Source organism: Hipposideros armiger, unplaced genomic scaffold, assembly GCF_001890085.2.
Source record: "Hipposideros armiger isolate ML-2016 unplaced genomic scaffold, ASM189008v1 scaffold_132, whole genome shotgun sequence".
In the NCBI taxonomy this organism is placed as follows: Eukaryota; Metazoa; Chordata; class Mammalia; order Chiroptera; family Hipposideridae; genus Hipposideros; species Hipposideros armiger.
Genome location: NW_017731482.1, coordinates 2,182,281 through 2,200,436, shown reverse-complemented (window position 1 = coordinate 2,200,436; position 18,156 = coordinate 2,182,281). Strand labels below are relative to the sequence as shown.

General features: G+C 46.2%; 1 protein-coding gene across 1 annotated transcript in view; it reads left to right on the top strand.

The window, feature by feature from the left end:
• Positions 1–16,053, top strand: part of LOC109386310 (olfactory receptor 2AT4) — a 29,287-nt gene extending 13,234 nt beyond the window's left edge. Inside the window, exon 2 of the mRNA XM_019649331.1 lies at positions 16,046–16,053. Coding sequence (XP_019504876.1) covers positions 16,046–16,053 — 8 coding nt within the window. The remainder of the gene's footprint in view (positions 1–16,045) is intronic.
• The last annotated feature ends 2,103 nt before the right edge of the window (positions 16,054–18,156 follow it).

The following is an 18,156-nucleotide window of genomic DNA, read 5'->3' as shown; positions in this document are numbered from 1 at the left end:
GTGTACAGAGTGTCTGCTCGGAATGATGAAAAAGCTCTGGAAATGGACAGTGGCGATGGTTGCAGAATGTTGTGAATGGACTTAATGCCACTGTACAGTACATTCAAAAATGGTAAATTTTATATTATGTATATTTTACCACAGCAAAAAATATTTTCAAAAGTTTCAAAACAGGCCATAGGTCATAGGTCCCTGAGCAGCCTAGGGGCTGGCTGTCCTTCTGTCAGATGCCCATCTCTGGACCAATTAGCTGTGGCCAGAGAGAGATGTATGGAGTTTAATCACACAGTTTAACACAGACACAAGAATGAGTGGAGCAGTTTGCCTTAAAAAGTGGGGTGGGAGGGCAGGCATTTGAAGCCTGGTACACTTAGGGGAGTCATTTCCTTATGTGTATCAGGTGGTGGTTGTGAGGATTTGAGAGCAGGGAATTTCATCTCGCAAATATCTCTAAACTACACCCATTCTTCTCCATCCCCACTTTATCGACCCTAGTGCAGATGTCACCACCTTCTCTCTCCTGAATGAGCACAGCAAGCTCTTCACTGGTCCCCCTGCCTGTGTCCCCCTGCCCTTCGTTCCATGAGTGGCTTGAATGGGCTTTCTGACATACAAATCTGGTCACCTTATGACCCTCCGACGTACATTAAAGGCCTTCTCTGATCTGACCCTAAATGATCTTTTTGACTTCAAATCTTGCCATCGCCTCTCTCGTGGCAATTCTGAACTTCTTTCAGGTTTGCAAATACACCAAGTTCTCATTCTCACCAACAGCTCACTCTTCTCTCTTCCTGAAGCCGTCTTCCTTTTGGTCTGTTTCAGCTGAAATCTTACTCAGGCTTCTCCTGAAATATCATCTCCTTGGAGGAGCCTGCCCTGGCACCTCACCCTGAAATTCCATTCATATGTGTCCCCTCAGCACTGTATAATTCCCCCATCATGACACTTTTTCATTTTTGGACCTTAGGAGAAGAGAGCTCTGAGTACATTATACCCATTAGCCTGTGCAAGCTCCTTTCTTGTTTTATTCATCTTTCTCTTTACCTCTAACCCTCCCCCCAATTACCCTCCTGTTCCCCTTTCTCACTTGAGCGCCAACTCTGATGTATTGGGTTTATGTCCATAAATATATGCATATCTTTGTAAAATATGTAGTGCTGTTTTATGCATGTATGCACACTTTTAATTTACATAAAATAATTATGTTACACGTCTCAGTTTATTTCTTACATTTTTCACTCAATGCTATGTTTTAGATCTATGTTGCTATTTTTTTAAAAAAGATTTTTATTGGAGAATTGGGGGATGGGAACAGCGCTGGGGAATTGGGGGAAGGGGAACACACAAGTTGCTGTCCTTTTGTTCTTCAGTCTAGTTGTGGAGGATGTTGCTTCACTGGCCCAAGTTGGCACCATCATTGCGCTCTTCCTGGGTGAGGCACATCAGTCACCGGCTTCTGGATGGCCCTCACGGCTGCTGCTGGCCGCTCACGCTGGCTGCTGGCTACACACGGTAGCCCATGGCAACCCACTACAGCAGGGGCTGCAGCCTACGCTGTCGCCAGCGACTCACGGCAGCCCAGCTCCAGGTTGAGCTATTGTTCAGCATCTTAGCTGTAGAGTGCAGTGTCACTGGCCCTCATATGTGGGTTCCGAACCGGGGCCCTCTGGCGTCACAATCCAGCTCTTAACCAACGCGCCACTCAGCCGGCCCTCTATGTTGCTATTTATACATCCAGTTTCATTGGTTCCAATTGATGCATAATATTCCGTAGTATGATTTCATCACATCTTATTTGTCTCTTCTCCTAGTGGAGGACACTTAAATTGCCTCCAACTCTGTGCTACCACATGACTTCATAAATGTCCTGTATATGTCCTTTTATGGACCCATGGAGAATTTTCCCTAGAATATTACAAGGAGTCAGGTTAGTCATAGGGTATGCATAGACTTTAGCTAAACATAGTTCTTCCTTATTTGCAGATTCTGTATTTGAAATTTTGCTTATTCACTAACCCCAAAATCAATACTCAAGGCACTTTCAGAGTCACCCCAAAACATGCCCAGAGCAACAAAATATCTGAGTTACCCATGTGCACACTTCCAGCTGAAATCCAACAAAGCAACACTCTGCCCTCTTGTTTCAGCTCATACTGTAGATGAGTGTCCTTTCCATGGTCTATTTAGTGCCATGTTTTCTGCATTTTTTATTTTAGGGTTGCTTTTTTTTTGTAATTTTGCTTTTTAAAATGGTACCCAAGCATAGTGTTGAAATGCCATCTAGGGCTCCTAAGCACAAAATCTGTGATATGCCTTATGGAGAAAATATATGTGTTAGATAAGTTTCATTCAGGCATGAGTGCTGTTGGCCAAGTTCAGTATTAATGAATCAACAATATATATTACAAAGGTGCTTTTAAACAGAAAAACCCACAAAACAAGTCATGTATTTGATCAGCGGATGAAAATGCTGTGACCAAAGGCTCACAAGAACAGAACCCTGCATTTCCCCTAGAAGAATGATACAATATCTGCTAATTCAGTACTCACAGTGACTCTATAGAATGTTAACTCCCACAAATAATAAGAATTGACTGTACTTTGATATTGTTTCCTAGAATGGTTGTATCGTTTACATTCCCAGCAGTAATGGACTATATAGTTCCCATCTCCCCACATCTTTACCAACGTTTGATATTATCCAACTTTCTGGTTTTTTCCATCCTTATAAGGCTAACGTGGTACCTCATTCTGTTTAATTTGCATCTCTGATTACTCATGGATCATTGCTGTAAATACTTGCTAGCAGCCAGCATTTCCCTTTCTATAAATTGCTTGAGAACCTTTGCTCATTTACTTTGGATTTTCTGCAATACTTTATTGGTTTCATGACTTCTCTATATTTGTTCCTTGGCAACTTTAAATGTTGCAAATATGTTTTCAAATTTGTAATCTGTCCTTCACTGAACAGAAATTCTTAATTTTGATATACTCAAATTCACCCCATTTTTTTTTTACCTATTTTGGTATGTTAAGTTTTTAGCCTTTCCTTACCACTGTTTCGCTGTTGAGATATTCCCAACATTTTCTTTCACTACCTTCTTAGTTTTATCTTCACATATATATCTTGAATCCATGTGGCATTCCTCTCTGTCTAACATGTAGGGTAGGAATTCTGTTTTATTTTTTTTCATATTGAAAGCCATTTTTTTCTTAAATCTGTCTTTAAAATCTATCTTTCCTCATTGTTTTATAGTGCCATCTTTATCGATTTCAAATTCCTGTACACCTTGTCTACTTCTGAGCTATCTATTTTGTTCTATTATCTATTTGCCTATGGCTATGCTAGCATCATATTATTATTATAGCTTTGCAGTATGTCTTTTTACTTATCCAATTCAGGAAACTTCTCATCTTTTATATATATATTTAAAATTCACTTACCTATTTGTTTGTCTTTATTCTTCCATTTAAATTTTGGAACATGTTTGTAAGCTACTTCAAAAATCTAGCAATAAATTTTTTGAGATTGCCTTATGCTCCCCCTTCCACTATATTTGACATAACTCCCTATTTGTTCAAATCTCCTTTTATGTCTTTCATTCAAATTTTTAATTTTTTCAACAAACATGGTGGTCATTTTTGATAGTATAAACCTCATTTGTGTTACTATTGTAAAAAGCATTAATTTGTTTTTCTAGTTGTTAGGCTAGAAAAGAACACCCGTTTTTAGCTTGTATAACAGGTTCCCAATCCTAGCCTTTATCACACTGAATTATAATTACCTTATTATTTGTATGTATTCTTCATTAGACGCCAAGCCAGGTGCGGATAGGCACAGAATGTTTTTCATCTCTGTATGCCAGCACCTCTCATAGGGCCTGGCACCCAGTAGTAGCATAATAAATAGGTTAGCTCTTGGCATATGTTGTCATTCAGCATTAGTTTTCTCCCACTCTCCGAACAATCATCTCATCAGATGCCACGTCATACAGATGAATAGCCACATGCCCAAAGAGAGGGGGGATGTGTTTCCCAAGGACTCAGAGTAAATTAAAGGAAAACTGGAGCCACAGTGCTGGTCTCCTGGCTGAGATCCATTTCATTTCCATTAAGCTGTCACTGCTCATTAAGTGCCCCTCCTCTTAACCTCACGGGAAGCACAGATTCTTTGAGAGATGAAGCAAAGAGAGCAGTGATCACTTGAATCCCTGGATCAGCCATATCTGAAACCAAATTATCCCCTTGGACTTCCCAGTGAAGTGAACAAATAGATTCTGTGTTTTGCCCAAGCTGTTGTGTTGGACATTTGTCATTATGTTGGGCAGCAGGAGACCAGGATTCCAATTAAGCTTTGTCTCAGCTTTGCCATGTGTCCCTCGCCGAGCCCTTACCAGTCTCTTCTCTCTCTGTAAGATGAAGGGCGTGGACCAAGATGTCCTTAAGGGCCCTTCTAAATCAGACCCTCTAGGATGCTAAAAAGGTGCTTTACAGATCCAGGGATCTCAATGCTCTTAAAAAGGGCTGCCATCAGTGGGCATTCTGCATTAACTACTTTCCCCGCTGCCTTTTCCTTTAAATCAAATGGGTAAAATCCACTCATTCAACAGATATCTACAAAGAAAAACCTATAACTAGGTATAGGAAACCAGATGAACAAGACAAAATTCTTGTCCTCATGGAGACTACATTCAAGTGAGAGCACAGGCAACAAGTAAACAAACAAGGTAAGTACAGTTTATGTAGTGCTATTAATGAAATACACTGTCAGATACATAGGTGGTAGACTTAGCGAACGGTGTGATTTCAGGTGAGTCACTTTCCCATTATGAGCCTCATTTCTTTCTCTGGAAGGGGGAGGGGGAGAGAATGAACACAGGGTGCTTTTCCTACTGCACAGCCATGACAGTGAGAGAGCCAGAGCTGCTGAAGGGAACACACCTGTGCTGTGGTTGAGGAGAGCAGATTCACTCAGGACACAGGGGGAATGATGGGGAAGGAAAGAGAGAAGGACAGAGAACCAATAACCAGTGTCACTGAGCACTTGCTCTGGGCTAATCACTGTGTCCAGGGCCTTAGGTCATGGTTTCTGCGTTTCACAACGAACCAGCAGTGTAAGAATTGCTGCCTCCATTTTACAGAGGGAGAAACTGAGGTTCTGAAAGATGATGTGACTTTACAAGTGACAGAAGGAGGTTTCAAGATCAGGTTTCTTTGGCTCCAAATCTGACGTTGATTCAGCTATTAGAAAGATCTGAATAAGACACGAAGAAGGATAATACTGAGACTTTGCATGTTGTGGGAAGGGAAGAGATGTGTGAGGGATGAAAGTTTAGGAAAGTGTTCTTGGGGCAGGCGGGTCGTAAGCTGGGCCTTTGACTATGAGTGGGTTTGAGACAAAGAAGAGAGAAGCAGAGGGTGCGGTCATTGGACTGAGCCCAGGCTACTGGGTCAAGTTAGGGGTACATAAAAGTGGCTCAGGAAAGATGAGGCTGGAAATGTGGACTGGCCCAGTGAAGAGCCTGGGGTGCCTTATTGAGAAGATGGTCTTAGTTACCGGGCATTCGGGAGCTGTAGGCGGTGGGCAAACGAGGGAGGAATGTAGCACAGGAGAGTAGACTTAGAGTCAGAAGACCTAGAGTAGCATTATGGTGCTCCCACATATTAGCTATGTGGCCTTAGACAGTTTACTTCATGTCTCTCAATCTCAAATTCCTCATCTAAAACATGCCTGACTTAAAGAATCGTGTTCTTTGTTGTACCCTCAAGCACCTGAATCAGGATCCATCATTTAGTAGGTATTCCGTAGATGTTTATTAAATGAACTAAGATTTAAAAACTGTCTATTCCAAAGACCTACATATAAGAGTTAAAAGCATAAAACTCTTAGAAGAAAACTTAGAGGAAGAGCTTCATGACACTGGATTTGGCCATGATTTTTTGGATACGACAATGAAAACACAGGCAACAAAAGAAAAAAAACAGATAAATTGGGCTTCATCAAAATGAAAGTCTTTTCTTCATCAAAGGATACTATCAAGAGACTAAAAAGGCAACACACAGAATGGGAGAAAATATCTGCAAAGCATATATCTCATAAGGGATTAACATCTAGAATATATGAAGAGCTATAACTAAACAACAACAACAAAACCAACTTAAAAATGCTCAGAAGACTTGGATAAATATTTCTCCAAAAGATATGGCCAATAAGCACATGGAATGATGCTCAACACCACTAATTATTAGGGAAATGCAAATAAAAAACACAGTGAAATACCACTTCATTCCCATTAGGATGGCTATTATCAAAAACAAACAAACAAACACTACAACATATTAAAAAATCAAGAAAACAACCAGTGTTGGTGAGGATGTGGAAAAATTGGAACCCTGTGCATTGCTGGTGATCATAAATGTGAAGGCCTAGCCTAGGGCTTGGCCCCTAGTGGGTACCCAGTACAGGACAATACTACAGAGGTGAGGGTGATTTCTGAGATGAGGATAATGCACTTCATGCAATGCAACACTAAAGTTCTGTTCTTAGATGATGAAACAGTTCTGTGATTATTTTTGCCCTTGTACTTTTCCTGTAAGTGCACAGGATACCCCTGAGGTTACTCTCCCCCACAGAAGGACCCAGCCCAGTGGAGGATGGATGGGTCTGCCTCAGGCACATATACACATATCTACCTCCCCTTTTTCCCACCACCCAAGCTTCCAAATAGCCTAATTGGCCTCCAGAGGGGAAACAGATCTCATTGAAGGGCCCTAATTAATCCCTAGGAATCCAGGTCCCCACATTCTCCTCTCACTCCACTTCAACTCCCAAGTTATTTGTTCCAGACAAGAAAGGAACTTTGCAGACTCCCCGAGGAAAGGGGGGCCTTGGGAGGGTCGCATGTGTGGTCTGTGCCAACTGTCATAATGAGGCCCCAGGAGAACCTGTCTCATCGAGGCAGACCTAGAACTTGGAAAGTAAATGCTAAGCACCCTTCCCAGCAAGTGTCCTGGCTGCACACCCACACCCACCTTTGCCCCATGTCATAGGCATGTGTGTTCAACTGGCTTCCCCAGGGGCATCTAATTTGGGCATTTCTGTTCATAGTTCTAGAGGCATGGTCTGTGTCATTGCCCTGGAAGGGTATCACCACTGGAGGTCCTGCTCTCACGAGAGCTATTTCTGTTACACACTGCTTGTCCTTCCAGGCCCAGAGCAAATACCCCTCTGTGAAGTCTCAGCCAAGTGCCAGACAGGCCACCTTGTTCTCTGTGGAGCACCCATGGTTTGTGGCTCTTGGCAGAGCTCTTAGCACTGTGGGCCCTGGAACAGAACCGGTCATGTGCATATTATCCATCCTGGCCGGGTCCCAGGTCCACAAGTGAGCAGAAGCTGGATCTGAGGCAGAGGAGGCCTCAGTCTCGGATCTACACTGCTATCGTCTTTACTCCAAAGTGATGCTCTGCATTGTGTTCATAGCTGTTATTAAAATGGGTTCTGTAGCCAAATAAAATTAGGAAGCAAGACATAAAAGTTTTCTTGCTGCAGGACTCCTCAGAGCCTTTACTATGTCCATATCCATGTCCATTGTGAATCTCTAACAAGGTTATAGGGGTGCAACAGTTCTTAAACTTTTTGACTATAGGTCTTTTTGACTCCTGAGTATCTTATGGGACCAGTATTGCATAGAATCACTCTGGAAAATTCTGACCTAGATTATAATGCATGCGTACTCAGTCCAACTTGGGGGGAAATCATTTTAGAGCTTCACTTTATACCCTATGCCCAAATAGACTCTAAGCAAGTTGAAGAATGAAATGTAAAAATTAAGCTATAAAAACAAAAGGAAATGTAGGCCTGAACTGTGAATTCCCAGAGCCGGGCACTGAGCCCAGCTCACAGTGCCCTGTCATTATTTACCGAATGAACGCAGGGTTATGATGTCACTGACAGATATGCTATGTAGGTAACATTTGATTTTGCATCTTGAGTAGACTGATATAGCTTTTAGACTGATGAGGTTCTATTTTGGCCGTATTCCTCCTATGAAATTATATCTAGGAAACTAATAACCTCACACTTGGAAAAGCTCCCTAATGGTGCCATTTAATGAGACCATCACATTGGGCCTGCATAAAACAGCCTTTCATCCAAAGCAGCGACTTCAACCCTGAGATGATGGTTCTCTGGAAGGAGGAGAGGGACCTGGGAAGAATCTCTCAGCCCTTCCCCTGCGAAGGTCTAGTCTTTCTTATCAGAACTTGTTCCCGTGAAGGACCCTGTGAAACAACACAGTAGAGCAGGTGCCTTCCACCTGGCCACCCTCATCCCTGGGCCACCCTCATCCCTGGGCGCCTAAAACCCTGGGAACCACACATGCTCTTGCCAATCCTACCTCTCTGGCATCCTGCCCTTCCTCTCCACCCACCACCACTGCAATGATTTAGCTTCATCTTCTCTCCCCCAAGGGTCCCTGTCTCCCATCTCCAGGCCTGTCGTCTACAAGGGCAGGAACCAACTGCCCCTGACACCCAGCAAAGGAGCTCATGTTTCTGAATGGGTGGCTCCACCTGGTAGGAGCAAGCCCTACCCAGGAATGGGAATCAGGCTGGGACACCTGGGGAGAGGAGCTGAGTCTCAGTGTCCAGGTGCTTAACAATATCATGAAACTTCAATGGCTAAGACTTGTAACTTTAATACTGATCTCCAGGCAGGATGGAGACCCTCTCCCCAGCCCCAAGTCTGTGTGACTAATAACTTCCTGAGAAGAAATGCCAGGTGTATAGGGTGGGAGAGCACTCCCTGGTTCCACAAGAGAAGGGATCATCACTGGTCACTTTCTAAGTCCCCAGCATTTGGAGACTTGGCAAAGGAGAAGCTCTTGGTGACTGCTGAATGGATGGATGGATGGATGGATGGATGGATGGATGGATGGATGGATGGATGGATAAGTGAGTGGGTGGAAAAATGAGTAAATAGATTAATGAGGTGGCTTCGAGGTGCTTCCTGGTATCTTCTGCCACTACCTCAGTTCCCAATGTCAAATCTAAGCCATACCCGTTACTCCTCTTTCCTCAACCAAGCACCTGTTGTGCGCCTTGGGTTGGACACAACTGTCAGAAAATCTCTCACATCGTAATCTCCTCTCCATCCCCATGACCTCTGCCCACGTTGAGCATCATTGTCCTTCTCTGGCATCATGATCCAAGCCTCCTCCCTGACCCTCCTATTTTCTGTGGCTCCCCACCAGTCCATTTTTTTTTTAGATTTTATAATTAACATTTTATTATATTTGCTTTCTCACATAATTATCCCCCTGTCCCAGATTACCTTTTTTGCTACACATCAGTGATCTTTCTAGAACACAAGTATAATCATGCCATTTCCTAGTTGAAAACCTTCATTGCATACCTATGGGCTAAAGTCTGAACTCTTTGGTCTGGCACTCAGGGCTTTGTCTAGCCTGGTTCTAAACTATTAATCTACAGGTGTTCACTTAGCCCAGGCCAACACCAGCCTATAATACATCCTTTATGCAAATTCCTTCATGGCAGATGGATTACAAAGAAGCACCCTTCCCTGGAGAATGAATTCAAAATGGCGTCAGAATGAATTCAGGGCAGGTGCAGTCAGATCTAAGCATAGACACAGAGAGGCAGAGGCAGAAGGAAGACTTTCTGAGTGGAATGAGGGCTAGATGGTGCCTTTGTGCAGTGCACAACTTTTGCTGTGGCCCAGATAGAATATGCATTCTTGTGTAAGGAGAAGCTAGGAGGTGTCCCATTGCCCACGGCCCTTTCTCTGGACTCTGAGCTCCTGTACGGCAGGCTGTGCCCATCCTTCTTTACTGAGCACAAGCCCTATTCAACAGTTGCTCCTCTCTGTCTCTGCAAAACCTCTGTGCAAGTCCCTTGCTCACCACTCCATCTCAGAGTGAAAATGTGGTATGCTCAGAGGGCTCCTGGCTGGGGACCTAAGACCTTGGATTCTGGTCTCAGGCCCAGCTCTAATATTCTGGGGCAACTGAGCAAATCCTAGCCTATCCTGTGCCTCAGTCAGGTAATGTACAAAGACCTGCAGCCACTAATGGTTCAGAACCAACAAGGGGCCCAATGAGGATGGGAACTCAATCAGCAGAAGCCTCTCCCCCTCCCGGAGTCTCTCCTGCTGAGCTTTCTCACCCCAACCACTGAGGGCAGAGGTGGGCGAGCTGGGTGCCTGCTGCTGCACAAGCCTCTGGAGTTTCTGTCTCTTCTGCAGCCCTACTCCAGCCCTGTGCCCTGACCCCTGATAGCAGGCACAGGAGGATCCCCAGCTCTTGCTCTGCACTGACTTGTTATGTGGCCACTGCCCCTTTCTGAGCCTCAGTTTTTCCATCTGTACAATGGAGGGGGCGGTTTATAGGAGACCACCTCTGGGCCCCCTATGGTTCAGATATAATCTAGTCACAGTAGCAGGAGGCGGAACAGGCAACATCATTCACACCTGAGGCCCTGGGGACTCCATGGAACAGGTTCCCCGTGGGGCTCAGAACTCTAGATGCTCTGGAGCAGACTAGGCACAACTCTGGCCCCACCCAGTGCTGTACTCAGGGCCTCAGAGCCCCCTAGTGGCCAGTTTGGGGAATGCTCAGCCCAGGTGTCAGGGCTGAAGAGAGGGGAGGGGAGGGTCTGGGAGAAAAGCTTGAGCAAAGGCATGGAAGAGGGAAGTGAGGAGGCCAGCCTGAAAGGTGTAGACACTTGGGGGACAGAACAACAAGACAGGGCGCGGTCATGCAGGATCTTAAATACCAATCTAAGGAGCTGGACTGAGGACAGTGGGTTGCTGAGGAGGAGTTTGGCACAGGGGAGGGTACTGGTATGGTCAGATATCTGCTTTAGAAGGGTCACTCTGACCAGAGTATGGAGAGGGGTGTATGGAGGCTGGGAGACCAACAAAGAGGCTACTGCTCTGGTCCAGGAGAAAAGAGGAGTACCGAGGTAAGGCATGTCCATAATCAGAGCAGGGGAGGGATGGATTAAGGGGACACTTACAGGGAGAGGCAACAGAACTTAGTCACTGACTGGCTCTGTGTTTAGAGACCCTAATTTCCTCATAAATTCGATGCAGAAATCTTATAGATGGGGAAACTGAGACCTGGAGATGGTCAGTGCCCTGCCCAGAGTCACATGGCAAGGTAGTCGTGAGACTGGTCTGGCTCCCAGTCCCGGGTCCTTTCCTTACAATGGCGCAAATCGCGGTAAGACTATGCAGGTTTCACAGAGCCTTGAATGCCAAGCCTTAGGCATCTGGACCATTCCCAGGAGCAACTGGGAGCCATGGCTGGTTCTTAATATTTGGCAGCATTTCATGTGTCTTTGCCTTCCCCCAAAAGGAGCCTTCCAGTGCTGTTGCTAAAATGCACAGCCTGGCTGCTTTAGGCCAACCTAACCCCTTTGGTCTTCATATGGAAAAGAGAGGCATCCTCTCCTGTTGACAAGAAGAAAGTACAAAGCCCAGAGAGGTGAAAAGATCCACCTAAAGCCACACAGCAAGTTAGGAGCCCAGATTTCCCCACATCCCAATACATCCCATTCCCTGGTAATAAAACCCAGAAGCCTGCAATTATGGGCTTGGGGAAGGAAGGGTCTGACCCAAGGTCAAAACAAATGGGTGGCAGAAGCAGGACCTTGGGCCTGAGTCAGACCCCTGGGGCCAGTGCAGCAGCCGACTAGCTGGCTCCCTTTCTCTGGCCTCTCTTCCATGGCTGCAGTCCTGGGAAGAAGTCTGCGTCCTGACTCCCTCCCTTAGCAGTCACTGTGCCCCCACCTGTCTTGCCAGGGGCCAGTGCAGGGACATCTCCAGGCTGCCTTCAATTATGAGCCAATAAATACGAGAGTGCTGTGCAACGAGCAGCCCCACCCCCACCACACCCCAGCCCGCCTCTGCACCAAGGAAGATTGGATTTTGTGGCGTTCATTTTTTATCTCTAGTCCATGTCAGATGGGAAGATTCAGGACGTGGGCTGTGGATAATTTTATCCTTCGCCACTTATCAGGTGCGGCACTGAGATGTGTTGTGTGTCCTCAGGTCGCCTGCTGCCCTCCTGTGGAGAGGCCCCCACCCCAAGTCACCAGCCCTGGGTTTCTGCTGCCTACTGGGGCAAAATGACATGTGTAGAGCAAAGAGTCCTGGGCAGGAAGACAAAAGACCTCGGTTCAAGCTTTGGCCCTGCTGCTGACCCACTGTGTGACCGTGGGCAAGTGTCTGAAGACATTCTGTGAGGTCCTTTCCTGCACCAAACCCTGTGCAGGCAGGCAGGAGTGACAAAGAGGAACCCCACCTGCTCCCTGCCCTCAAGGAACTGGCAGCCAACTCCAAGTAAGCAGATATCTCATGGAGGAAGGGGTGGCAGACGTTGGCACTGGGCATGAAGGGTGAGGATCTGCTAGGTAGAGAGAGAGGGAAGGGAGGGAAAGGAAACATTCGGGCAGAGGCAGAGGGAGCTACTTGAATAAAACATGGCCATGTGCTTGGAGACTTGAGAGTATGGCTGGGGCATAGGGTAGATGGAATGGGGGACAGAAGACTTCTAGGCAAGTAAGTGTCATTATCACATTTGCATTTTCAAAGAAATCTTTTCAACTACTGTCTGAAAAGCAGATTTGGGGCTAGTGATGGAGAATGAAGGCAGGGGGTTCAGTGAGGAGGCTGATGCAATGGTCCAGGAGAGAGAAGACTGTGCTAGATTAGAGCAATAACAGTGAGACCAGAAACAATAATAATCATTATCATCATGATGAATGCTATCGTTAAGTGTTACTATGGGACAGGCACTGTGCTAGGTGTTTACATCATTGCTTCTAATCCTCACAACAACTCTTCAAATAGTTATTATCTCCATTTTGTAGATAAGGAAATTAAGCCCTGGGTGAATTAAAGAGAGTTGCCCAAAGTCATATAGCAAATAAGTATAGGGGCAAGATTTCAAGCCAGGTCTGTCTAACCATAAAGCTCTTACTCCTTTTACTGTGATCTTCTTGGAAAGGGAGGCACAATTTCCAGAGAGTCTAAGGGAGTATGGGATTCATCTGATTTCTGTGATTGGTTGGATGTGGAAAGCAAAGCACAGAGAGGATTCAAAGAAGCTGTTCAGGCTTCTGGCCAGGAAGGCTGGGTAGAGACAGGGAGCCCAGGAAGAGGAACAGGTTTGGGAGCAGCAGATGTGTTTGGTCTTGGCCAGTTGAATTAGAGGGCAGTTGAATATTTGGGTGTGGAGCCAAGACCTAGCCTGGAGACAGAGACTTGAACAGTGTTGACAGACAGGTAGTTACAGTTACATGAGTGGATTATGTCATTAGAGGGAGTGTGTACAGTGAATAGAAGATCTAGGTTGGAACTTTGAAGAATTCCAACCCTTAAAGGATGAGCAGCAGGAGGCTAGATAGGGAATCAGAGTGGTGCAATGGGATGTCAGCCCAGGAAGAATGGAATTGTTTCAGGGAGGTCAAGGAGTAAGTGGTCCCTGATACTGCCGAGTAGTCAGTAACATAAAAACTAAAAACTGAGTTTAGGGACCAACAGGCAGCAGTGCAGTGAGTGCTCCATGCAGCAGTCATTGGGAACCTTGGAAAAATGGTCTTCAAGGGCACAGTGTAGCCAGATGGTTGGAGAGGCTTATACATAGCCTACCCATAGCCCTGAATTATCTCTCTGCACTAGGCTTGGGGGTGGGGGGTATCTTTTGATCCTGGCACACTAGTGACTCCTATCCAGCCTCTCCCAGAGATCCTGAGTCAGGTGAGGAAAGTAGCAGAGTTAGGACAAGAGATAGGGACATGAAGGGGAGGGGGGGAAAGATTGTAGGAGGAAGAGAGAAAAGCTGAGAAGTGTATAAAGACTCTTAGGGAGACGTGGTAACTGAGAAACCACCAAGAAGAAAAGGAAACTTATTTTGATGCTGTTTTCTAATAATTATAGTTACCAAGAAAGAAGCTACAACCCAACATGGATGAACATTAAATGAGTGAAGAAGAGTAAGAACTGTGTGCTCCCAGTGAAATAAAATAGTACAAGTGTCAGTCTGTTGCCTTTAAAGACACTTAGGCTGTTGCCTTTACACTTGAATGACACATTGGCTGGGTATAATATTAGAAGTGCATGTGAGCAGAAAAGCAAAACTTGAGCTGGATGGAGAAGACTTGACTCTAGTGTCATGATCAATTGGGTTATGCCAAAGTACTCAATGTTTGCCTTTGCAACTCTTTTTAATCTTGATGAAAAATTTGTTTCAGAACTACTAGAGCTCTAATATGTTTTACAATTTACATAGCTGATTTCATGTTTGATTGACAGGTGTTTTTTTGTTTTGTTTTTTTATTTTGTTTTGTTTTTAAGATTTTATTGGGGAATTGGGGAAGGGGAACAGTGTTGGGGAATTGGGGAAGAGAAACAACCAAGTCGTTGTCTTTCAATCTTAGTTGTGGAGGGCGCAGCTAGCTCAGCTCCAAGTTCAGTCGCCATCTGGCTGCCCGTCAGTAGCCCACAGCTGCTCAGCTCAAGGTGCCATGTTCAGTCTTAGTTGCAGGTGGGCATAGCCCACTATCCCATGTGGGAGTCGGACCAGCAATCTTGGGCAGGTGTTTTTTTTAAGACTGTTGATGGGCATACAATTTTCTTTGCTCTGGAAAATAGGGGTACAATCGCCATATGCTTAGGGCTGTTTAGGTGGGATGGGAAGAGTGGAAGCCATTGTGAAGAGGGGTGAGAAAGTGTAGACAGCAAGTGGAGAAACTCATGAAAATGGACTGTGCTGTGACACTGAGAAAAGAGGAATAGCTATAGAGAAATATAGGATGGAGGACATTTTTGAGATGTGAAAGTCATAAACATATTGAATGCTAAGGAGCCAGTGGAGAAAGAGAGAGAACTTAAAGAGGGGAGGCAGTGGTTGGTGGAACCAGTTCCTGGAGGGAGTGAGCAGAAAATGGGCTCCAAGGCCCTAAACTGGAGTGGGAAGAGCTTCGTGGCCATTGTACTGTATACCATAATGAGTAAGAGCTTGGGGTCTATAGTGAGATGGCCTGGCTTTGAAACCTGGCTCCATCAGGATGGTGTGACTTTGGTCAAGTTACTTAACGTAAGGCAGAGGTGTCAGTTCCTCAGCTCCAAAATGGGGATATTGACAGTGCATATCCCATAGAGTTATTATGAAGCTCAAGTGAGTTGATACACGTAAAGTGCTCAGATATTAAGTACTTGATAACAGTTAGCTGTTAGTGGTCAATACAAATTAGCTGTTAGCTAACTTGTCTTGTAAAGCTAGAGAGAAGGAGGAAATGTTGGTAAATATTGGCATGGACTATGGAAACTCCACTTGGAAGGAATGATGACAGAGCTCACACCAGCAGCTCACACATCTGCTCTCCAGCCAAGGATTGAGAGTGAAACAGAGCTGGGTTCACCTCATTTTGCCATGCCAAACCTCAGATTTTTTCATTTGGACAAGGCTTCAGCTCAAGGGGGTTTTTGAAGAGTTCTAACAAACGGGTAAAGCTCTGAGCAAAGGGCCAGGCACTTAGAGGTGCTCAGTGAATGGTTGCTACTTACAATTAGCATCTACTTCCTTCACAGTTACGTAGACCTTGACAGGAGGTTTGCTGAGAGGGAGAGCAGAGCTGAGGCTTGGAGATTTCAGTGCAAGAAGGTTTACTGGGGGGCAGGGTAGAGAGTGCTGGGCACTGCAGAGGGTCTGGATGGGACAGTCGAGCTTGCTAGGAGAGGAAGCGAGGCCAGGAAAAGCTGCAGGGGTGAGGGGATCAGGCAGGAGGCCTCCGTGAAGGTGAAGGCAAGAGGAAGGGGCCAGGAGAAAGGTCTATGGTGTGAGAGGAGGGTTGCTGAGTTTCATTCGGTCAGACTTTTCTGAGTACTAACAGTATGACAGGTGCCATGTGCTCCACTTTATGTGCTTGAGCTCATCCAACCCCAACCCCCCATCCAGTACGAGGCATGTCAGTCAGTCCAGGGGACTCTCTCTCTCTCTCTCTCTCTCTCTCTCTCTCTCAGATCTGTGAGGGCTTTGTGATCCCCTGATCAGGTGCAGCCCATAAATGGGTCTACAGTCTCTGGTAACGTTGGGCAGGACAAATGAGGAGGACCAATCATGCATGTGATTGGGAAGGTCTGGGCATCTGGGAGTGAGAACCGCAAGGTGGCCCAGCGCGAGGAACCATGGAGTTGAGTTATAGCCATAGGAGGTCATGTGTAAACAAAAGTTGTGGGAGAGCAGGGTCTCTGAGGAAGGAGAAGCTGTGAAGCACAGAGGAGAGGGAAGGAGCCAGCCTGAGTAGCGGGGAGGTGAGCACATAGCAACAGGGACCCACTGACAAAGAGGTGGGGAGAGGCACCAGCCCCCAGTGGCCTCCATTCTTCCCAGTGTTTGGGTCCAGTTCCGGTCCCCAGAGCTGGCTCCTTCCCCAAATCTCCTTTGTCTAAATGAGCTCAAGTGATTTTCTGTTCTTTGTAACTAAAGAAACCTGCATTTTTATTTGCAATTAAAGCACATCCCCATTTTGCAAATGAGAAAACTAAGAGTGAAGTGCGAAATGAGTTATGAAGTCACACATAGCTAGCTAGTCAGTGGCAGAGCTAGAATTAGAATCCAAGAGACTTCTTTCTTCAGAGCCCACTCCTGCTCCTGCCTCAGCCCCGAGGAAGCCAGGCCCCTTCTCCTCAGCCCCAGCTCTTATCCTCAGACCTTGTTGCGCCTGAAAGAGGGGATGGCAAATCCCTTAAAACCCAGCCAGAGGGGTTAGCTCAGGTGGTTAGAGCGCAGTGCTCATAACACCAAGGTTGCTGGTACGATGCCCCCATGGACCATTGAGTTGCACCCTCCATAACTAGATTGAAACAACTACTTGACTTGGAGTTGATAGGTCCTGGAAAAACACCCTGTTCCCCAATAAAAAAAAAAGTTTTTAAAAAAACCCAGCCAGAGTCCTGCCAAGTGGGATATGCCAGCATAGAAGCTCTCCTAGCTGGGAGGGGTGGCTGGTGTCAGGACTGATTTGTTCTCTAAAATCTGCCTTCCCCTCAGGGTTTCTTCTTGGGATCCCCAACCCCAAGTCCCTTTGGGGCTTTCCCATCCCACTGGGGACCCTTGCCATTCATGCCCATAGTGGCTGGGCATCAAATTTTACAGCTCTGAGGAGAGGGTATAGGGGCTTGAAGGACCCAGGCAGGGGGGACAAGGGCCAGACCTGAGCAGCGGGGGTGAGCATAAGTTTCTCCAGAGTGGGTCCCAGCTCTACACAGGGCCCAATAATCCCCTTGGATCCTCACAACTTCCTGGTAAAGTCAACACCATCATCCCCATCTTACAGCTGGGAAAACAGGCTCAGAGATACTAAGTCACCTTCCCAAGGCTACATATTCAGCAAGAGACAGTGCTGGGTTTCCCCTCAGGCCTCATGACTCAATGTCCAGGCACCTCCTGCTGCTTTGTCCCTGGAACCAGCCGCACTCAGAGAAGAGCTCCCACCCTGCTCTGCTGTGAACTGGCTTGGCTCTAGGCCAGTCGCCTCCCTTGCTGGGTCTCAGCTGAGTGGGGAGGGGTCCACTGGATTTCTAAGGTCTGCCTGTCTGCTCTCCCAGTGGGTTACATCTCCACCACTGGGTATCATCCAGGCCATTCCCCCTCCCCCCTAATAATTAATCTCCAGCCAACGGCCCCAGCTGCAGTGCTTTCATCATCCTATTACCGGAGTTGCTGGCACAATAAATCTTGGTCACACAAATGCAGGCAAATCTGCAGCTATTTTCATGGCCATTACTGTGCATAGGACATTGAGACTCAGGTCATTTGCCTTTTTGATGTGGAGTCTTGCACCCCCCCCATCTTCCCTGCCTTCTTTCATTTCTCACTGGTTAGCTGCACCCCCCCCCACCCCTACCTGCTCTAAGCACACACTCCTCTTTTCACCGCTCCTATCTGTGGGCAGTGGGGCCAAGATCAGAAGACTCTGTGTGACCTTGGCCAAGTCAACTCACCTCTCTGAGCTTCTATTTCTTCACCCGCAAAGTGGAAATAACCCCTCATAGAGTTTTGGTAAAATTAAATAACCCAAGTGGTGTACACCTCACTGGTGGTACATAGGATGTTTGCTGGTGATCGCTGC